Here is an 18646-nt window from a genome sequence, read left to right on the forward strand (position 1 = left end):
AAAGGTATTTATAGACTTAGAAATGACAGGTGCCATTTAAGACATATCATATTTGACAGTCAAATGACAGGTGTGTTGTAGTGTTTATTGCTACTTGTTACAGTGGCTTCATTTGACTGTATAAAATATGATGCTCAACAGGATGTGATGAAAACCTTTTATCACTGTGAGTAATAACATATAATAATATACAAATATAAAATTATGCAATGTGCATATTTGTTTCTCATAGTATAGCTAGGGAATGGCTGCCTCTCCAATGACTGCCAACAGTGCAGGTCAGCACTTGAAAAGTAGTTCCTTGCTCTGTAATGTACTTACACATGCTATGAATTATATGATGGGGAACGTCTTAAGTGATCTTACACTGCTAATCACATTGCGCCTTTTCCAGGCCTTAATTTGATCATAACTATGATCTCATCTCTACTAGTGCTGATATAGTATTCCAGCTGAAACCTGTGTTATAACTACCATAATAATGGATGTGTGCTAGGAAACCATATGTATTTGTTTTATTTATTTTTAGTAATAGACTTGGGGGAAAATGGCTTCCGTCAGAGGTCCCGTACCTTCTGGCACAGTGATTTGCAGGTACAGTGAAAGGTAAGCAGGTGCTACCTTTCATTTTCACCCCTGCCCCTGCTGATTCTAAAAAAAAAAAAAAAAAATCTCTAGACTTCTCCTTTAACATTGAAATTCCAGTAAAATACATTGACATTGGTTGCGCAGAAAATATAAGGCACTAAAATGAAGCAGAATAATTATGTAAACCCTTACTTGAAGAATTAATTACCCCTAGTGCTTTTATACTGTGCTAGACTTCCTAAAGAAAAAGCCTGAGAATAGTATGAGTATACACGTGAGACATGGCTTGTTCCCCGGATGAAGTTTAAAGAACCTAGGACATAAGCTAAACAAACCAAAATGTGTTTAGTTGTTTCAGTTGTAGTGGATACAGAGGCAGTGAAAAATAAAATAAACCTAACTAGCATTTTAGGGGTGGTGTTGGTGAGCGATCTCTGTCCATTCGGCAGGGGGTGGTAAAGGTAGTCTTCAGTTCATGGTTGTCAATAGACCTTCTTGGCAGGTAGATGTGCTGTCCCAGTCATCTAGCCTTTACAATTTGTACCTTATCAAGGTCAATCTGGTTTTTATTCTTGCCATTTCTTGTGCTTCCGAAACATCAACTAGATCTAAATATGCAGTTGTTGGTTAATGTATCCCACCACTTCACAGGTTCCATTGTCATAAGGTAGCCAATGTAATTCATTTCACCTGTCAGCAGTTTTACTGTTGGAACATGTTATTACTGCTGAATATATATACACTGAACATTGAAAGTGTTTGTGTAGTTATGTCAAGCTATTATAAAAGGCCTACTATAAATGCTGCAAAGAGTTAAAAAGTGTGAGTTCTCTTAGAAAAAAATCAGCTCCTTTTTACTTGGATTCTGTATAAAAATCAGAAACCATACATACTTTGACAAGATATTCGTTGCAGATGAGATACAGTATGGTCAAACTGCATTCCAGAAATGGGAAACAAAAGCCACTGTAAACTATACACTATGGACCTGTGTAGATTACAGCCAATAACGCTTCGGCTAAGTGGGCCTTTGGTGGCAATAAATACAGTATATAAATACTTTATTTGCAGTCCACAGTAAGGGTTTTTATAATGTTACTCTCACCTTTTACCAGGAGGTATCCAATTTAACTTTGCTATCTTTTTTATATATTTTTTTTAATAATTTGTCTTCTTTATTGGTTACTAATAAGAATAACAGATGTCTACTGATCAAGGTCAAGAGGCTGTCAGTGCCATTTGTGTTATTTTTACTGAAATGTATAGTGCTATTTTTTATAAAGACATTGTAGAAATATCCCAAGCTTGTGGGTCCCCTCCAGTGCTGCCACTGGGCCCCAAATTTCAGATATTGACCAGGAAGCAATATAAACATATGCATTCCCTCTCCAAAAAGGTAGTGAAAAAATACCAATGAGTGCTTTCCTATCTTCCATACCCATAATCATCGCTATTGATAAGAACAGCCCCTACTCTTCCTTATTTCAATTCAAGAACAAATCAGATGCTATTTTGTCTAGTAAGATAATTTTTAAAGAAGGTAAAAAACCCTGTGAGTTAGAAACCAATTTTCCAGAGATAAATATCTTCCCAAATGGAATTCGGAATAAATCTCTGGATCACCGATCCTTTTTATAATTTATTAGAAACATAGAAGATTGTTGAAAGAATAAAAACATCTAGTCTGCCTTTTTTGTTATTTCATTTCTTATTATCCTAGGATAGATATATGTTTATCCCAGGCATATTTAACCCCTTCCCCACATATGAGATAAATGTATGACATAGAAGTCTGTCATTTAGGGATACAGTACATGGCATTCATTTACATCATAAATTCCAGGAGCTGTATGAAGCAAGCTCAGGACCTAAGCTCGCTTCATAGAGGGTGAGGACTAGCTGCTATCAGCAGCCGGGTCCTCACTGTTAATGACAGACAACAATGATTGTGCTCCCGCCCCTTAATAACACCTTAAATGCAGCCGAATACTGCATTTAAGTGTCAATGATAGCTCCTGTCAGTGGACAATCAGTGTAACTGCGAGGGTCCCAATAATTTCCCCTGACTTCTAGAGGTCTAACCGTGCAGTCCGATCGGCAGTCTGGTCATAGAGTCTGCCTCAGGCAGACTCTTCGTGCTGAGCTTTAATAACATCGGTTAGTGCTATGCAATGGCATATCACTGAACAGTGTGTGCAATTTAATGATTGCATGTAATAGTCCTCTAGGGAGATTGCTTTGGCTCTTAGAAAGAGAGGAGGAAACAACAAAAATTGGCCAAAATCCACTGTGTATAATCAGTTACTGTAGATTTACCAACCACATCTGCTGGAAGTTTGTTGCAAGCATCTACTACTCTTTCAGTAAAGTAATTTCTCTCCTGAACATTATTTAACCCTTTAACATATTTAAGTTGTCTATTGACTTTAACCTGCAACATTGTTACACTCCAGAAATGTACAGTATTCAGGCCCCTTTTAAACTCTTAGTGAGTTAACCACGACCTTTACCCCCCCCCCCCCCCCCCCGACCTTCTTCTTTACAGACAGTTCCATAGTATCACTGTTCCTATGGTGAAGAATCCCATTCCAATCCTTTAAGGTTATGTTCTAAGTAAAAATGACAGCTGTATTTTTGGGCGGCTTGCACTTTAGAGCCAAATAACGTGCTGACCATGGGTAATGATGGCCGTGCAGTAAAAACTCAAAATTCCCTTTGGGAGCATAGCCTAAGACTGTCCATGATACTTAGATATTATATTCAGAAAAATGTTAATTTCTGAAGTACCACCAGCTGTAAGGAATTATTACATTGGAACATGTAACTCGGTAGATGATTCTTCTTCATTCTGTGCCAGTCTTTCTAAATATTTTAAACTTATTTTTACAGAACTGCAAAAACAATAAAAAAAATGAAGTAAAAATAAATAAATATATAGAAATAAAAATAAATCAATCAATCTAATTTTGTGATCTTGGTGATCTTGGATACCTTCATTTTCCATTCTCTATTTTTCCTGTAACATTTTCACAGAACTACAATGTTTGTACTAAGTTTATCTCTGAAATCTTTCAAGTATTGCCACTTGTCTTTACTGTATTTGTCTCATAGATCATTGAAATAGACATCTAGGACGGTGTTCCAGTTTTTCACAAATTCCAATCTAAAGTGGTACCGAGGGAGATAGCAGCTGATACTTTACTAGAACTAAGAGCACTTAGAATCTGCTTGCCATCAGATCCAATCACTCTTGTGTGGATTTTCTGTAGCATAATGGATGAATTAAATATGTATCTTAATGCACTTTGATCAGTCTCTTCTGTTCCATAGTAATTAACTGTGACAATGCCTTGCAAGCTGCAAATTCTCTGAATTTATCTTTTATCTTTAAATCTTTAAAATTTATTTTATTCTGCAGAGAGCAGACTTGCATTCAGTATTATGTATGGTTGTCCATTTTAAACATGATCCATCTTTTTAACAACATTTTGTGTCATCCAGCATCTAACTCCATGCATGGCTATAGTCTTTGTTAGTTGTTAAGGCATTTGAAAAGTCCCTTGTATTGTATTGTTTTTTTTCCTACTTGTGGCTCAAAAGTTAACTGAAGAAAAACCATCTCCACCACCCTCTGTTCATTATTCTGTTTCTATGGCTTGCAGGGGTTATTCAGGGTTCAAAAAAACTGCTTACACACAAAAAAGGCACCACCCCTGTCCTCAGGTTGTTTGTTGTATTGCAGCGTGGCACCATTCACTTCAATACCCCACGCATACTGAGGACAAGAGTGATGCAGTTTTTGGATGAAAGAGGCCACCTATTTCTAACCCCTTTCACAGGAGACTCAGCGATTCACAGACTGATAAGTTAATTTTGTTTTTTTGTCTTAACCTCCGCTCCTGTAGCCCCACCTGCCTTATGAAAGACACTCCACTCCTGTAGCCCCACCTGCCTTATGAAAGACATCACAGTGCAGCGGCAGCTGTGTGTTACCCTTCACAATATTTAAATTTGAGTAAAAATAAAGGCGGATGGATGTACATTGCAGAAGAGTAAAAAAAATTGTATACAAGCTGGAAATGACCCAAATATAGTCACTTTTTGACAACATTCCGGGACTGTGCCAGTCCATGCACAGATACATTGGCACCCGATTTGGACATGGTGTAAATATACTGTATCTGTGCCTTAGAGGGCACAATTGTGTTGTGAGTGCCCGCTTACAGCACTGCTTTGAGCCCCTGGCAGTATATCCCACTCTTATGGGTACAACTTTGATGCTTTTTTTCAGAGGTAACATTTTTGTGCAAATATGTTTAAGGGTTTTTTTTTTTTAGAACATACATGTTATTCATCCTAGAAGTTTGATACTAGCTATGAGGCAGGGATCTAATGTACTGTATCTATGAGATGTAAGATGCCCATACTTGACCACTTGTGACTGTCCACTTTGATGTGCAAATACTGGAGCTATAGCAACCAATCAGATTGCAGCTTGTAATTTTTCAAGCAGCATAATAAAAATGAAAATGTAATCTGAGTGCCATCTACAACTACTTCACCCTTCTTTTTCACAAGGCTCAATAAATGTTCCCCTAAGATTTAGAAAGCTGTCAATCACTAAAAGCCTGCAACTCACAGATACACCAGACTCCTGCCTCACATAGCGGGCATTGTGTTAGAATAGGTTCTACCAAATGAGATATATTCACACATAACTGTAAGTGACAGATCACTGTTTGATCTAGTAGATGGGCAAAATCCAAAATGCCAATCTATGCCCACAGAGTAAGAGATGCATATAAATAAAACCTAGATTGATAGGGACAGAAGACAGCTCCAAATAATGTTAAAATTTTAAAAATATTTTATGATTGTTTGGGCATAAACAAAATCATACCAGTAAAGTACAGTACAAAAGAAATTATATTAAAAACCATATAACCAATGGGATACAAAAAAAGAACAGTAAAAACAGGGAGTAAAGGGGTCTACACCAGGAGGGGGATCATAGAGACAGGGAGTTGTGCTTGGACTGTAACTGAGAAAGTAATAGCACTGGAATATTTTCAAATTGTTGCTAACTTGCTACAAACCTATAATTTGGGGGACCATTATGTATATATCACATTCTGTGAAGTACAAGCCAAGTGACCCAGAACTGTGGTTTTCCACCAAGAACATTCCTGACATCAGTATCGGCACAATGTACTTTTCTTCTTCCAGTGTATCATTATTTTTACACTATGGTTTCACTGCGCCCAATAACTTCTTCCTGCTGAAGCCTGAATGACTTTCACAGGTTGAATTGTGGAATTGTTTGCAATATTTATTTCACTGATACAAAGAAATGACTAAATAAAACATGAACCTTGAAGCTTGGATTATTATCTGCCTTTTGAATCTGTTCCCATAAACCACATAATAAATAATGCTGCCATGATCACTAATTTTAGAAAAAAATATATACAGGAATCACTGGCTTGATGTTTAATCCATGGGCTATGATTGGACAGCAGCAACAACTTTATTCAAGCAGAAGAGAAGCAAAAATGACCTCATTACTGTAAATAGTGTGATAGGAAAATGTCAACGACATAGTTTAGAGAGAACATAGACTACAAAGAATTGTTGGGGACATTCCACTTAAAGGGAGACTATCAGCAGCTTAGAAGTATCAAAAGTGCTGATATCTCCTTATAGTGCACAGGGCCCTGAGTATAAAGGTAAGTTTCTTATTAGCATAGTGATTAAATTTATAATAATGACGGCATTAAAAGGTAAGAATCTTGCCTTCATCCTAAGTGCCCTGTGCGCTATAGGGAGATATCACCAGGTTAGATAATCCTTTTCTGCTGATAGTTACCTTTTAAAGCGCCTCTGTACCCACAATCTGACCTTCCCCCCCAAAACCACTTGTACCTTCGGATAGCTGCTTTTAATCCAAGATCTGTCCTGGGGTCCATTCGGCAGGTGATGCAGTTATTGTCCTAAAAAACAACTTTTAAACTTGCAGCCCGTGCCAAACAGGAGTATCTGTGCCCTAACTTGGCACCACCCCTCCGTCCCTCCTCCCCACCTTCTTCATCATTAGGAATGCCACTGTAACATTTACTGCTGTCTGAACATTGCACAATAATCACAGTTAGGATCCTATTAAAACTTAACCTTTATTATATACTAAATTTAAAAATATACTAACACCATAATGTGGGAGTGTATCTAGAAAGGGATACTATAGGGTGAGTGGCGTTAGGGGTAGTACGGGGCAGGGGTCGCCCTTTCTAGGGCGATCACCCCGCTACACCCTGAGCGAGCAGGGATAGTGTGGTACACCTATAGGGAGCTATAGGGATTGTTACTCCTACCACCTATCCACATACAAGGATCTGCTCCTCTGTTGACTGGCCTATGTACGGACGTATGCACTTTATTTAGATGGTTTACATGACATTTTTATCAACGTATTTATATACTGTCTATGAACTAATTATATTGTATTGACCGACGTCTATATAGGCTATTACTGTATATATATAGGCGTGTGGACTTCGGGTCCGAATAAGTGATAGTGGAGGGTTTTTTTGCGCACATTATGGTGTTAGTATATTTTTAAATTTAGTATATAATAAAGGTTAAGTTTTAATAGGATCCTAACTGTGATTATTGTTTATTTTGAGGGTTCCATATATAGTCAGATTACACTTTCTGGACTTTTCTGTGATTATATGTACTGAACATTGCACAGCTGCTTAACAATCCAGCCCATGTTCAGTATTTACACAGCTGATGAATAGGAGGCAATCTGCCAGGAGCATTTCTAATGATGGGGAGGAGGGACAGAGAGGGTGTGCCAGCCTAATGCAAACACAATCTAGGCCACGCCCATTGGGCATGGGGCTGCCAGTTTAAAAGTTGTTTTTTAGGACAATGACTGCATCACCTGCCAAACGGACCGCAGGACAGATCTTTGATTAAAAGCAGCTATCTGAACGTACAAGCGGTTTGGGGGGTCAGATTGTGGGTACAGAGTTTAAGTACATTATTATGAGAGCCATCTTGCCTGAGCTGCTTTTATGTCTGATTTTTTTCAGTCTCTCAGAATACTCTGGTGTTTTGGACTCTGACCTAGGTCAGCAGCAGGACATTGTATGCATTGATGCTCACAACTACTGGTGCTGGTTAGAACCTTATGTTTCAGGCTGGTGTCTGGTTAGCATTAGGGTCAGAGCCATTTTAACTCACCACTGGGCCCAGCAAAACAGTTTTATAGATTCTCCTCCTGAGTATTTGTAATAATGTTAGTGTCTATACATTCAGGTAACATAAAAAAATATTACATTTTTTTATTTTTTAATTAATGGAAACATCTGAACTCAGGAAATTTCATTAGCTCTTCCTTTTCTTCAGAATTGAGTTATTTGTGTTCCCTTTTCTGGCCCAGATTGCTATGAAGACTTATTGCAGCACCAGCTTGATGATACTTCTGCAATCTACAGTGCCAGATAGGTAGTGGCCCAGACAGTAATAATGCCCCCACACACAGTAAAAAATGTTTGTGCCTCCATCCAGGCTCCACACAATAAAACTGCTCTATTTTAGACCCCATATAGTAATGGTGCATTTCTTTAGACAATAGACACCAATGTCGCCCCTGTAATGCATGATACATTCGTTATGCCTCTTCTAGGCCCAACATGCCTGCCTTTGTGCTCCACATGTGTATACTAATGACTCCTTTTGTTCTTTCCCCACACAATATCCATTTTAAATTTAGTTGAAATTAAATAAAAATTTAATAAATCCTGCTATGAGCAGTGCAGCCAAGGTCTTTTTAATGCCATTTTGTTAGCAGTCTGACACAGGTGGGACCATTTTGGGTCCCTAACACCTTGTGCTATAAGTGTCTAAGAGCAGGCAGTAATGCTGGTAACATGCCCTGAGCCAAGGAATCTGTGGTCTAGTACAAAAAATAGGGCAGGAAGCTGATAAATTTGCCTATACTTTGGAGCACTCCCACAGTACTCTCGCAGCTCAGAAATGGGATGGACCATACACAATAGATATGCCTCTCTTGGACTAGCACTAAGCCTACAAATTCTATTTAGTGGTGGTCCAAAATAAGCTGCCTCAATTTTTGCTTCCATTCTCTATTCCATCCCCTTTCCCGTAAAACCAGGTCAGATATACTCAAATATTCTATAGATGTTCACAACCACCAGCATACATATTAGGCACAGTCCTTGACCATAAAGAAGGATTCTCAAAGGTTCTTAATCAATGCACAAGACATAAAACACAGTAGGGCACATTTACAGTACTCATTCTGTGTTAGATATGCATTCTTCTTCTATGGCATGTTACATGTAAATAAACAGTACAGCCCCCATAAGGCTAGGGTCACATCTGTGCCGTAGGCTCCATTTGAGGCCTTTATTGCAGATTCCCTTCCGCAGCGGTAAATGGACCAAATAAAGTTCAGCAGACCATGTTGCAACAGACCGCTTATGTCCAACATTTTTCATGATCCCAATGAAACAATAAAAATGTTTACACTTTTTTAGATTCTGCAACTAAGTCCTGAAAGCAATCCAAAATATCGGAGCTCCGGCGCTAAATTGTACCATATATTAATTATACAGCAGTAAAGGTAAATAAACCTGTAAAGATTTATTTACCTACTCAAAGGCAGACTATTTGTATATACTGTACAGACAGTATATAGTATATTAAGAGCAACAAAACAAACAGTAGTATATTGCAACAGTCTAATGTCTATGAGGCATAGATCTCACTGAAGGTTAAAAACAGTATGTTTCACTCTACAGCCATGTGAAAGAAGATAAAAAAAAAATAAGGATTTTGACTTTACTAGTAGACCATTTTCCCAGAACTGCGAACATTAAATTATCTTAAGTGACCTTATACTTGCATCAATGTAATCTGTTTTGGCAAGCTCAAGAATGGCCTGAGGTGCTGCTTGAAATCTTCTCCAAATCCTAAACTTCACAAATGCGTGCTCATCTTTACTCAACTAAATATAGCTGTCGGAGAGCTGATCCTTTTTATAAGACGTATTCTACTTCGACCACACATCTTATTTCTCTCATTATGCTCCTGAAACAAACAAAAAAAATATGTACGGTTATCTTTTTGTGCTTTCTGAAAATTAATACAGGCAAAAGAGTGAGTAAGTGTGAAAAATGTCATACTCACATGACACCAAGGTACGTTGATCACAAGCTTTCCACCTGCTCTGGCACTTAGGATGTATCTAAAAACAGAAACAATTCAACAATTCAACCTCAGACAGCAGTGACGACTCTATCACAACCTAATAAAGAACACGCTATCTTTTCTAATAATAAATACCAGCTCCTTCCGACTGCAAAAAAAAATTGTAATCTGCCGGCAATGTGAAGTATGACAGTAGAGCACATCTGCATTTAATTACATTCCATCAATATCCAGGTCATGGCTTTTGTTCTGTCAACCAATCTCTTGTTTGTTTATACCCATTACTCCACGTAGGCTGTCAACATATCCAGAAGGGTAATAGCAGAGAAATTGGAAAATATAAAAATCAATGTAATGTCAAATCATCCACATCAACTCCTTGGCCTGAAAGCAACATAGTCGAGCTCTGGGGCTGGAGAAGAAATCAGCGACCCATCTGTTTAGTATTTCATGAGAAAGTTTTACTTTATTTAACAGAATGGTTAATTGAATTAGCTGGGAGTTTTGATTCCCCATCCATGTTTCAGTTGGAAGTTCAACAGCTGTGAAAAAAAAAGTTTGCTTGGCGCTTTATATGATCTAATAAAACAATTACAACTAAAATATCTATTACCAGCTGCATCGAGAGTCATTGCCCTTGAGCATAATAGAAAATATGTATACGGAAAACTATCAACATTTTCGCCATAAAATATCCGAATGTACAGTCATTACCAGGAAAAAAAATTTTCCCGAAGAGATAAACATTGGTACTTAAATTTTTATCACCCGGTTAGGCTCAGGCCGTGGGATTGTATTGTAGCAGTTATCTGCCTATTCCTCCATTTTCTGTCACTGCCAAGAATATATCTTGATTTTCCCAACTCAGAATAGCCCAAGGAGATTGGATTTTGGCCAAGTTTCTATTATCAGTCTGGCCCCGTTCTTCACTTGGTGCTTTGCAATTGATTAAAGTATGTGCTTGTATTTTTCTTTTTCTATGATTCACACTGTTTCCAAAACTTCCAGTGTAAGAATGTTTATAGAATTGCAATGAATAGCGAGATAATAGCTGAGAGATAACACCTGTAACCTTGATTCCGCACAGAACATGATACATTCAGTTTGGTTCATAAAAGAGACGATTCTTGCTTGTAACAAATCAACACTTGACCGCTTCCTTGTCAAGACTTTGAAGCAAATGATAACAAAATAATCTGGTTTTATGTTTGGTTATGTTTTACCTAAGAGAATGCAGCAACACATTTTCCCCTCATAATAGAAATTCAATTGTTTATTTTAAGAGTTGACAAAAATCAATATTCTACTTTCCTCTGAAGATTATACAATCAGATGAGAGATTTCTGGAGATGGTGTTTGGATCTTATGAAGCTGCGTTCTAGCCCTTGAACAGAAATGTTGTTTTCTCAATGTTTCAGTTCAGTTGGTATCATATTTTCAGAGCTTTTCATTGAATATTTTCTGGTATTTTTTCTAAGATGCAAACTTCTAAAAGAAGATATGATACTTTTTCTCATATAGACAGCTAAGATTTAGAATTTTAAAGTTTTTTTACATAAAGAAATGTTGTATCTCTTTACATGAATGGAGTATACTGATAATAATTGTCATTTTATGAACTGGTCTTAAAGGGATTGTCCAGTGGAACACAAAAGATACTAATGGCTCATAGTTTCATAAAAATAATAAACAAGCTATAATCACCTCTCTCACTTGCAGTCACAGTGGCTCCTGGTCCTCTTGACTTCTTTTGGTCTGTGATGTTGTGACTATTTAGGAACTGCCTCACTTAGGCAGGGTGGCAATTTAAAAAAATCCATGTTTAATGTTTGGTCTGAGCTCCCGGTAACTAGGCATGAGGGTGAAACTGTAGCGGCTTGTAGTCATGTTGCCTCCACCAAGTCTAGTTATTGGGGGCCAGGCCACCCCGCCGGAGATTGAAGACCTAAAGCAGGAAGAATCGGACTATGGAGCCACCATGGCTGCAGTGATGGGATGGGGTGGGGCAGGACTTATTATTATAAACACCTTTTGTAAAGGGCTGTAAGTGGCACAGAATTGGAAATTCATACATTTTCATGCAAGATGAGGGGTAAGCTATATTGGTATTCATTAAATAAATAAATAAATATATATATATATATATATATATATATATATATATATATATATATACAGGATCACTGCTCACCATAATCACACACTTCATAAGGAGCAACACTGAAGCTAGGAAAGCAAGCACTTGTTTACCCTGTGAAAGCCGCCTTTCGTTATTATCACTTCTTGACAGAAGTACATCAAGGTTAAAACACACTGGTATCACTAAAACTTACCTATGTTCACATCTATTAACTTTGTAACATCACCAGTATAAATTGGGATGTCAGCAAAATGGTATTTACTCTTTACAGAAAATATTTCTTATTTTCAGGCTAACATTCTTGTAACATTTTCATGCTGTCAATCTTATTTTAAAGGTGTATATATGTCTTCAAACCGATTAAAGTTAATAGTATTTTGCTAGTTTAGGTTTAAGCAGTCTATTATATTAAAATATAATGGCTTTCCCATTCTTTTATTTAGATGTATCAACTAGCATGGCGTTGACTGACGTTCTTCATGACAAGTCAGAATTCAGTGATACAGAAGAAGAAGAAAAGGGGGAAATTTATATGGCTCCCCTTTCGAGCCATTTTGAAACCAGAAAAGATTACTTCATGTTACAAGACATACAACCAGCAAAAGAAGAGCAACATAGTGCAAACGTTCAAAAGGCCGTGTCTGATGAAACGTTCAATGAGCTGCCAATGATGTCTCCATTTAACAGCGATCAAGTGCCGCCAGCAATAAGGAATGATATCAGCGAGCACACAGCACTAATATACTCAGAACAGACCCAGTTCCGGAAAACAATGTCAAGGAAGTTCAATGTTCTTAATGGCCATGTGAAGGATATTAGCAAATCCCTTAAACAGATTATGGCTTCAGAGAAGTCCAGTTCCGAACTTATCATGCAGCAGAATGCAATTTTGGAAAAAATTGCCTCAAACCTACTACTAATGTCTCAACATCACCAGCAGTCTGCACAGATGTTTGTGAGCGTTATGCAACAGGGGATACAACTGTTCAGTGCCTCTAAAGAAGCAACCCACGTTAGCAGGACTTGTGGTGGCGCCACTGAGACCTCCTCTTCTCTGAAGAATGAGCATGTTACTGCAGGCCCTAGTCCACTTAAGAGCAATCCTCGTCTTCATGGAGGTAGAATACACAGGCCCAGCCGTTCTCTTAATCCTCTGGATCCATCTGCTGTACTAGGCCATGGAAAGCAATAGTGACTAGTTTTGGCACAAAATATTTGTGTGCAGTTGGTACCAGTGGTAACCTTAGGTTGCCATATACTGTAAAACATATCATTGTATTCTTCTTATGAACAAAGAGATTTCAATCTCCTATGGATACTTCTAGTTTGCACAGCTCCACTTATATAGAAGCAGATTTTTCAATGGTAAGGGTATTCTATTTTATTCTAGAAAACTTGTATTTTTATTAATATTAAATTTTTTTCACAAAATATTTTTCTAAATCACTATGCAGTGTCGTAGGCCGATATTAAAATATTTCTATTTTTCTACTATATATTGAATTTAAATTTACAGCAATATGTAACAAGTTTTAATGCATTCCTTTGACACAATGCTTTCCCTATAGCATATAACGGGGCATATGATATAACACTTTATACTACAATTTCTATGTATTTTGCATGCTTCTGGCCAAGGACCTCTAGGTACATTCACAAACATGGTTCCTGACTGCATGAAGTGTCATTCAGTTAGTAAAATGTAGGCACTGTGTTGGATTTTGTAACTTACAGAGACTAGACAAACTGCACTAAATTGCAGAGGGCCCCATAAAAGGAAACCTTACCAATCTTCAATTGGTTTTATACAACAAAATATATAGTTTTATATACATTAGGCTCCTGCATTCCATTAAAAAAACATATATTTGGCATTAAGACTTGACAGTTGCATTTTTGTTGTTGCCATCTTCCAGTAATTGTAGACCGTTTTAGATATGATATACAGCACTTGCGGCCCTCTAGCTGTTGCATAACTATAATTCGCATCATGCTTGGACAGCCAAAGCTAAAGCTTTGGCTGTCCAGGCATGATGAGAATTGCAGTTTTACAACAGCTGAAGTTTGACACCCCTGATATACAGTATACACTATATAAATATGTATGTTACGTCCAAAATTTTATCAAAAACTGCATCAAAAAAAGCATTTATGAACCAAATCGCACAGTTTCTAAAGAGGGTTACAGATTCTGCTACAAAAGCAGGAAAATGGCAACAAAAACAGGATGTAAAAATGTGTATTTATGCTGCAGTTATTGCACTATAAACCATTCTATCATTGCTGAATGTTACTTTACCCTTATAGACATGCTACACAAGCCACTTACATTTGGCTTAATAAAATTATTGTAATCTTTATCTAATACCAACATATTCTGCAGCACTTTACAATCAAGCAACAGTAACAAATAAAGAGTCAAGGAGCTAAAAGGACTTACAGTCTAAACGGAGTGGGAGGTGTGAGGCCCCTACCGATTTCAAGAACAACTGAAGAGGCTCCGATTCCATATGTAGGCATAAGGACAGAAGTGAATCAAACAGCAACCATAGTGCAAACAAATCCAAGCTTTTTACTCCATGATCAAGTACAAAAAGAATGCAACTTTTCAACCCCAAGGGTCTTTAGGAAACCTATAGTATAGTATTCATACTTGGGGTTGAAACATTGCATTCTTTTTGTACCCGATCATGCAATGAACAGCTTTGTTTGCACTATGGATGGTGTTGGATTTTCTTTTTTCATAGAGCTTGTCATTAGCAGCAAAGTGACAGCAGGGAGAAAACAATACTCATAGCAATCGGTGGAGGCCTCAGTACCTGGAGCACTATTGATTTGGCATATCTCTGTGACACGTGATAGGTTTCATGAAATGACATCTACACTTTAAGGGATAAGCCTCTTGTAATGACAATTTGAATATAAATAAATCTACATAAACATGTCCCTCAGTCATTGTAAAGTAGTAGCAGGAGAGTTGAAGCAAAATCCCTTCTCTGCAATCTTCTTGTACTATGCTAATGAAAGCGCTCAATTGTGCTATGTCTTTCCTTATTATAAAATAATCATTAGATGCTGGATTAGTATTGGTCTATAAAGAATACCACCATTTTGGAGATTCTCTAACTAGTATAGATTATCTGGGTTTTATTAAAGTATGCACATATCCTGAAGAGAGGCCATCAATATTAGATCAATGGGGGAATTGACCTTATTTTTTTGTAATTGAGGTTCCAGCTATTGCAGCGGCCTACCAATCAAGTTAAAAAAGACACAACTGCAGTACCTAGAACAGCCACTATGAAAAAATATGGCAGATGCATATATAAGCACATGTAAACAATGCAGAGGCTGCTTCTTCAAAAAGCTGATCAACACAGGTGCCAAGAGTCGGATCCCTATCAGTACTGGTGGCCTATCCTGGGGATAGCAGTCAACAGAGCCCGGAATTGATTAATATAATACTATTACAAATTCTTCATGCTGCATAATGAAAGGCAGGAGCAGAAAATGTAAATTTCTGTAAAATATGTGAAACATAAATTTCATGACAAGTCATATACTGAGATCACATTGACAAGTTATATACTGAGATCTCATTGACAAGTCATATACTGCCATTTTTTGTGATCTGTAGCCTGTTGACAGGTTCAAAGACACCTGGCGTTCATGGCGTTATAATGGACCTACAGTATATATAATGCAAATCCCTAATAAGCTTACAAATTTCCTTCTTGGTGCTAGAATAGACCAGCTCTATGTTTTGCTATTATTATTTTTTTAATTATACAAATAAGAGTATTATGGTTTACATAACTATGCCTTTAAAGTATATATAGCTAAACAAAGAAAAACAACAACAATAAGCAATACAGGTATGGACTCTGTTTACAGATCCAGTTTTTCTACTTATTTTGGGATATGACAGAATTTTGAAGTCCCATGTATTAGGGGCTTTCATGGCTGCAGGCACCTGGGCACTTGTGTTTGTGGGGGCCCTTCTGCCACCAATCAGGACAGCCACCAATCAACAGCCGCTGACATCTGGGGGTAGACAATGGGCTTAGCCCTCACAAGCTTTATTCTGATCACAGAATCTTGTTCACCAGTTCTCATAATGACCGTAGTGACTATTTCTAAATCTATATCATAATAATGACCGAGGTCTTTTATGCGTTTTCTTTTTGGAAGATTGCCTTTCTTGTTATAGGTATTATGTTATTCCATATAAGGACTGTATTGTTATTAATGTTAGAAGCAGGTGATTGGCCGGTACATGAATGGAAGTAACGGATGTAATTATATATCTGTTCATAAAAGCCATTGTAGTGAAGCTAACTTATATGCAGTATACGGATTTATCTATGTGTAACAGTGTAGCAATTTTATCATGTAAGAATTCATAGGAATAATTTAAAAGTAAAAATTGTATTTTTGTAGCTATTTTATGTTTTTGAAGCTATGCCTGTGCTTTTTCTCTGAAACCTTTTTATTTTTATGTATAGATACTAGATTTTCAAAACTATCCACATTGTAGATAGATATCTAATATGTTTTTTTCACTTGTTTGTATTATTTGTTGAATAAACCTTTATACACATATCTCCTGGGTGCTTGATGGCATAACACCATTCTGTGTGGGACAATTACAAGCTGGTCGATACTTACAGTCAGGAACAGTAGGACACTGGTTTTGAGAGGAGCCGTGTTACTTGTATGGTTCTACCTGGAATCTTTTGTTCGCTTTATACACTTCTGAAGAAAAAAAAATTATAAAACAAATGGTCCCTATTGTAGTCTCCTGACCAGCAAAGAACATAGATGTTATTACGCTTTCAATCAGTATTTCTTAGTGTTTCGAGTCATCGACCCCCTACTCAAATAAATTACACAGAACAACCCCCAAGGCTTCTTTCATACTGTGCTGCGGTGTGAACTTAGAACACCAGTCCTAAAAGGCAATGAGATGTTTTCTACAAGTAACAACATACAAAATATTAAAGTGGAACAAGAGTCTTGTGAGCTCACAGAGCATTACATGATCCCCCAGCCTCAATTGCTGTTAAAAAAAATCATTCCTGATGTTATAGATTGTTACAGAAACAGAGCAATCAAAAAGTCATATGTGCCATTAAAATACAGTGTTAGATCAAAGAAAAAAAGTAGAAAAAAAAGTTATACCTTCCTTACAGTAACACTATAGGATAAACGAAAATGTCATAGCTAGATATAAGTGCAGCTTGAGTATGTCCAAATCCGATCATTCGCTGGACTTTGCTGATTGGTTGCTAGGGGCAACTAAGACAATTCTACTTTACACCAATTTGATAAATCTCCCCCATTGAGAGTAAACCAGACACCCTCTGCTCTGTTTAGCAGGGGGCACCTGGTTAAATGCTCGAGTCTGCCCTTGATTTTAATGGGGCTCATTGCTCTACTCGAGTAACAAACTCTTAGGCATTTTAGTGGCAACATTTAATGAGAATGTAACCTTTAATCACTCTTCAATTATACCTGTAGCCTCTTAGAGACTCTATTTTATGCAGTGTCAGGGTCTAACCCTCAGTAAAGAAGACTGCACTGTCCCAGCACTTTGACATGACAGGGATTTCAATTAGCTGCTGTACGAATATACAGTATACAATATATGTATTATTTTTTTTTACTCTGTGTAAGGTACTCTTCCTGTTGAAAAATGAATTTCTCAAAGTTGCTATGAAAGCTTATCTAATTTTAACATGAGAGGCCAGAGGCAAAGTATGCAGGTGAATAAGTAAATGGGAAAAAAAATAGGATAATGCTTTAATGGAAATATTGTAGTAAGGATTTTAAAATGCTGAAGAGAATATATCAGAGACTTGTAATATGCCTAATGTAGCCTTTCAGGGTACTTATAAGTTGTGCTTAAAAGTTGACTATATTCTTTTCCCTAATATATGTGCATAGTTGTCAGCCTTTGAAATTTTTCTCCCAGAGACACTTCGCCTTTGACAGTTAGGGGTGTGGCATATTGTGGGTGTGGTTTGTGGGGGTGTGGGTTTTTGCTGAATTTTTTCTATATTCTCATTGTATGCAAGCTGTCCTCTTCCAAGTCTTCCCCTCATAGGGGCATTTCCAGCTACATGGCTATCTGGGGAACTGCAGCAGACACCAATTACATGAACAGTACAGTGTGGTATTTTACTACACAGCCAATTTGCTAAGCACTCCAATGTGCAGGGAAAAATAGAGAAAAAAAGACAAAACAACACCTACACAAATAAAGTGTAAATGGCACAGATAGCTTTTGGTCAATCAAACGATCAGCTGACAGCTACTAAAGGCATTTGGGCACCTTAAAATTGCAGTGTTCTGTACACTTCATGCTTCTATACTGTAAACACACTTAGGCACATAGGGGGAGATTTATCAAAGGGTGTAAAAATATAGACTGGTGTAAACTGCCCACAGCAACCAATCACAGCTCAGCTTTCAGCTCTGGTAAAATGATAGAGGAGCTGTGATTGGTTGCTGTGGTCAGTTTACACCAGTCCATATTTTACACCCTTTAATAAATCTCCCCATACAATATATATATATATGGGCAATATAGCACCCAATAAAATTACCATATCACATGCACTAAATAAATATAGACATATACTCACACACCTATTTATATATACATACATATATGCTCAT

The 18646-nt window shown here is 37.3% G+C and overlaps 1 protein-coding gene across 2 annotated transcripts in view; it reads left to right on the top strand.

The window, feature by feature from the left end:
* Window positions 1–16470, top strand: part of SEMA6A (semaphorin 6A) — a 169470-nt gene extending 153000 nt beyond the window's left edge. For both annotated transcript variants that reach the window (XM_069962681.1, XM_069962682.1), the window contains one exon: window positions 12409–16470. In XM_069962681.1, the coding sequence (XP_069818782.1) occupies window positions 12409–13157 (749 nt within the window). In that variant the 3' untranslated portion in view covers window positions 13158–16470. The remainder of the gene's footprint in view (window positions 1–12408) is intronic.
* The last annotated feature ends 2176 nt before the right edge of the window (window positions 16471–18646 follow it).

This window comes from Dendropsophus ebraccatus, chromosome 3, assembly GCF_027789765.1.
Source record: "Dendropsophus ebraccatus isolate aDenEbr1 chromosome 3, aDenEbr1.pat, whole genome shotgun sequence".
NCBI lineage: Eukaryota > Metazoa > Chordata > Amphibia > Anura > Hylidae > Dendropsophus > Dendropsophus ebraccatus.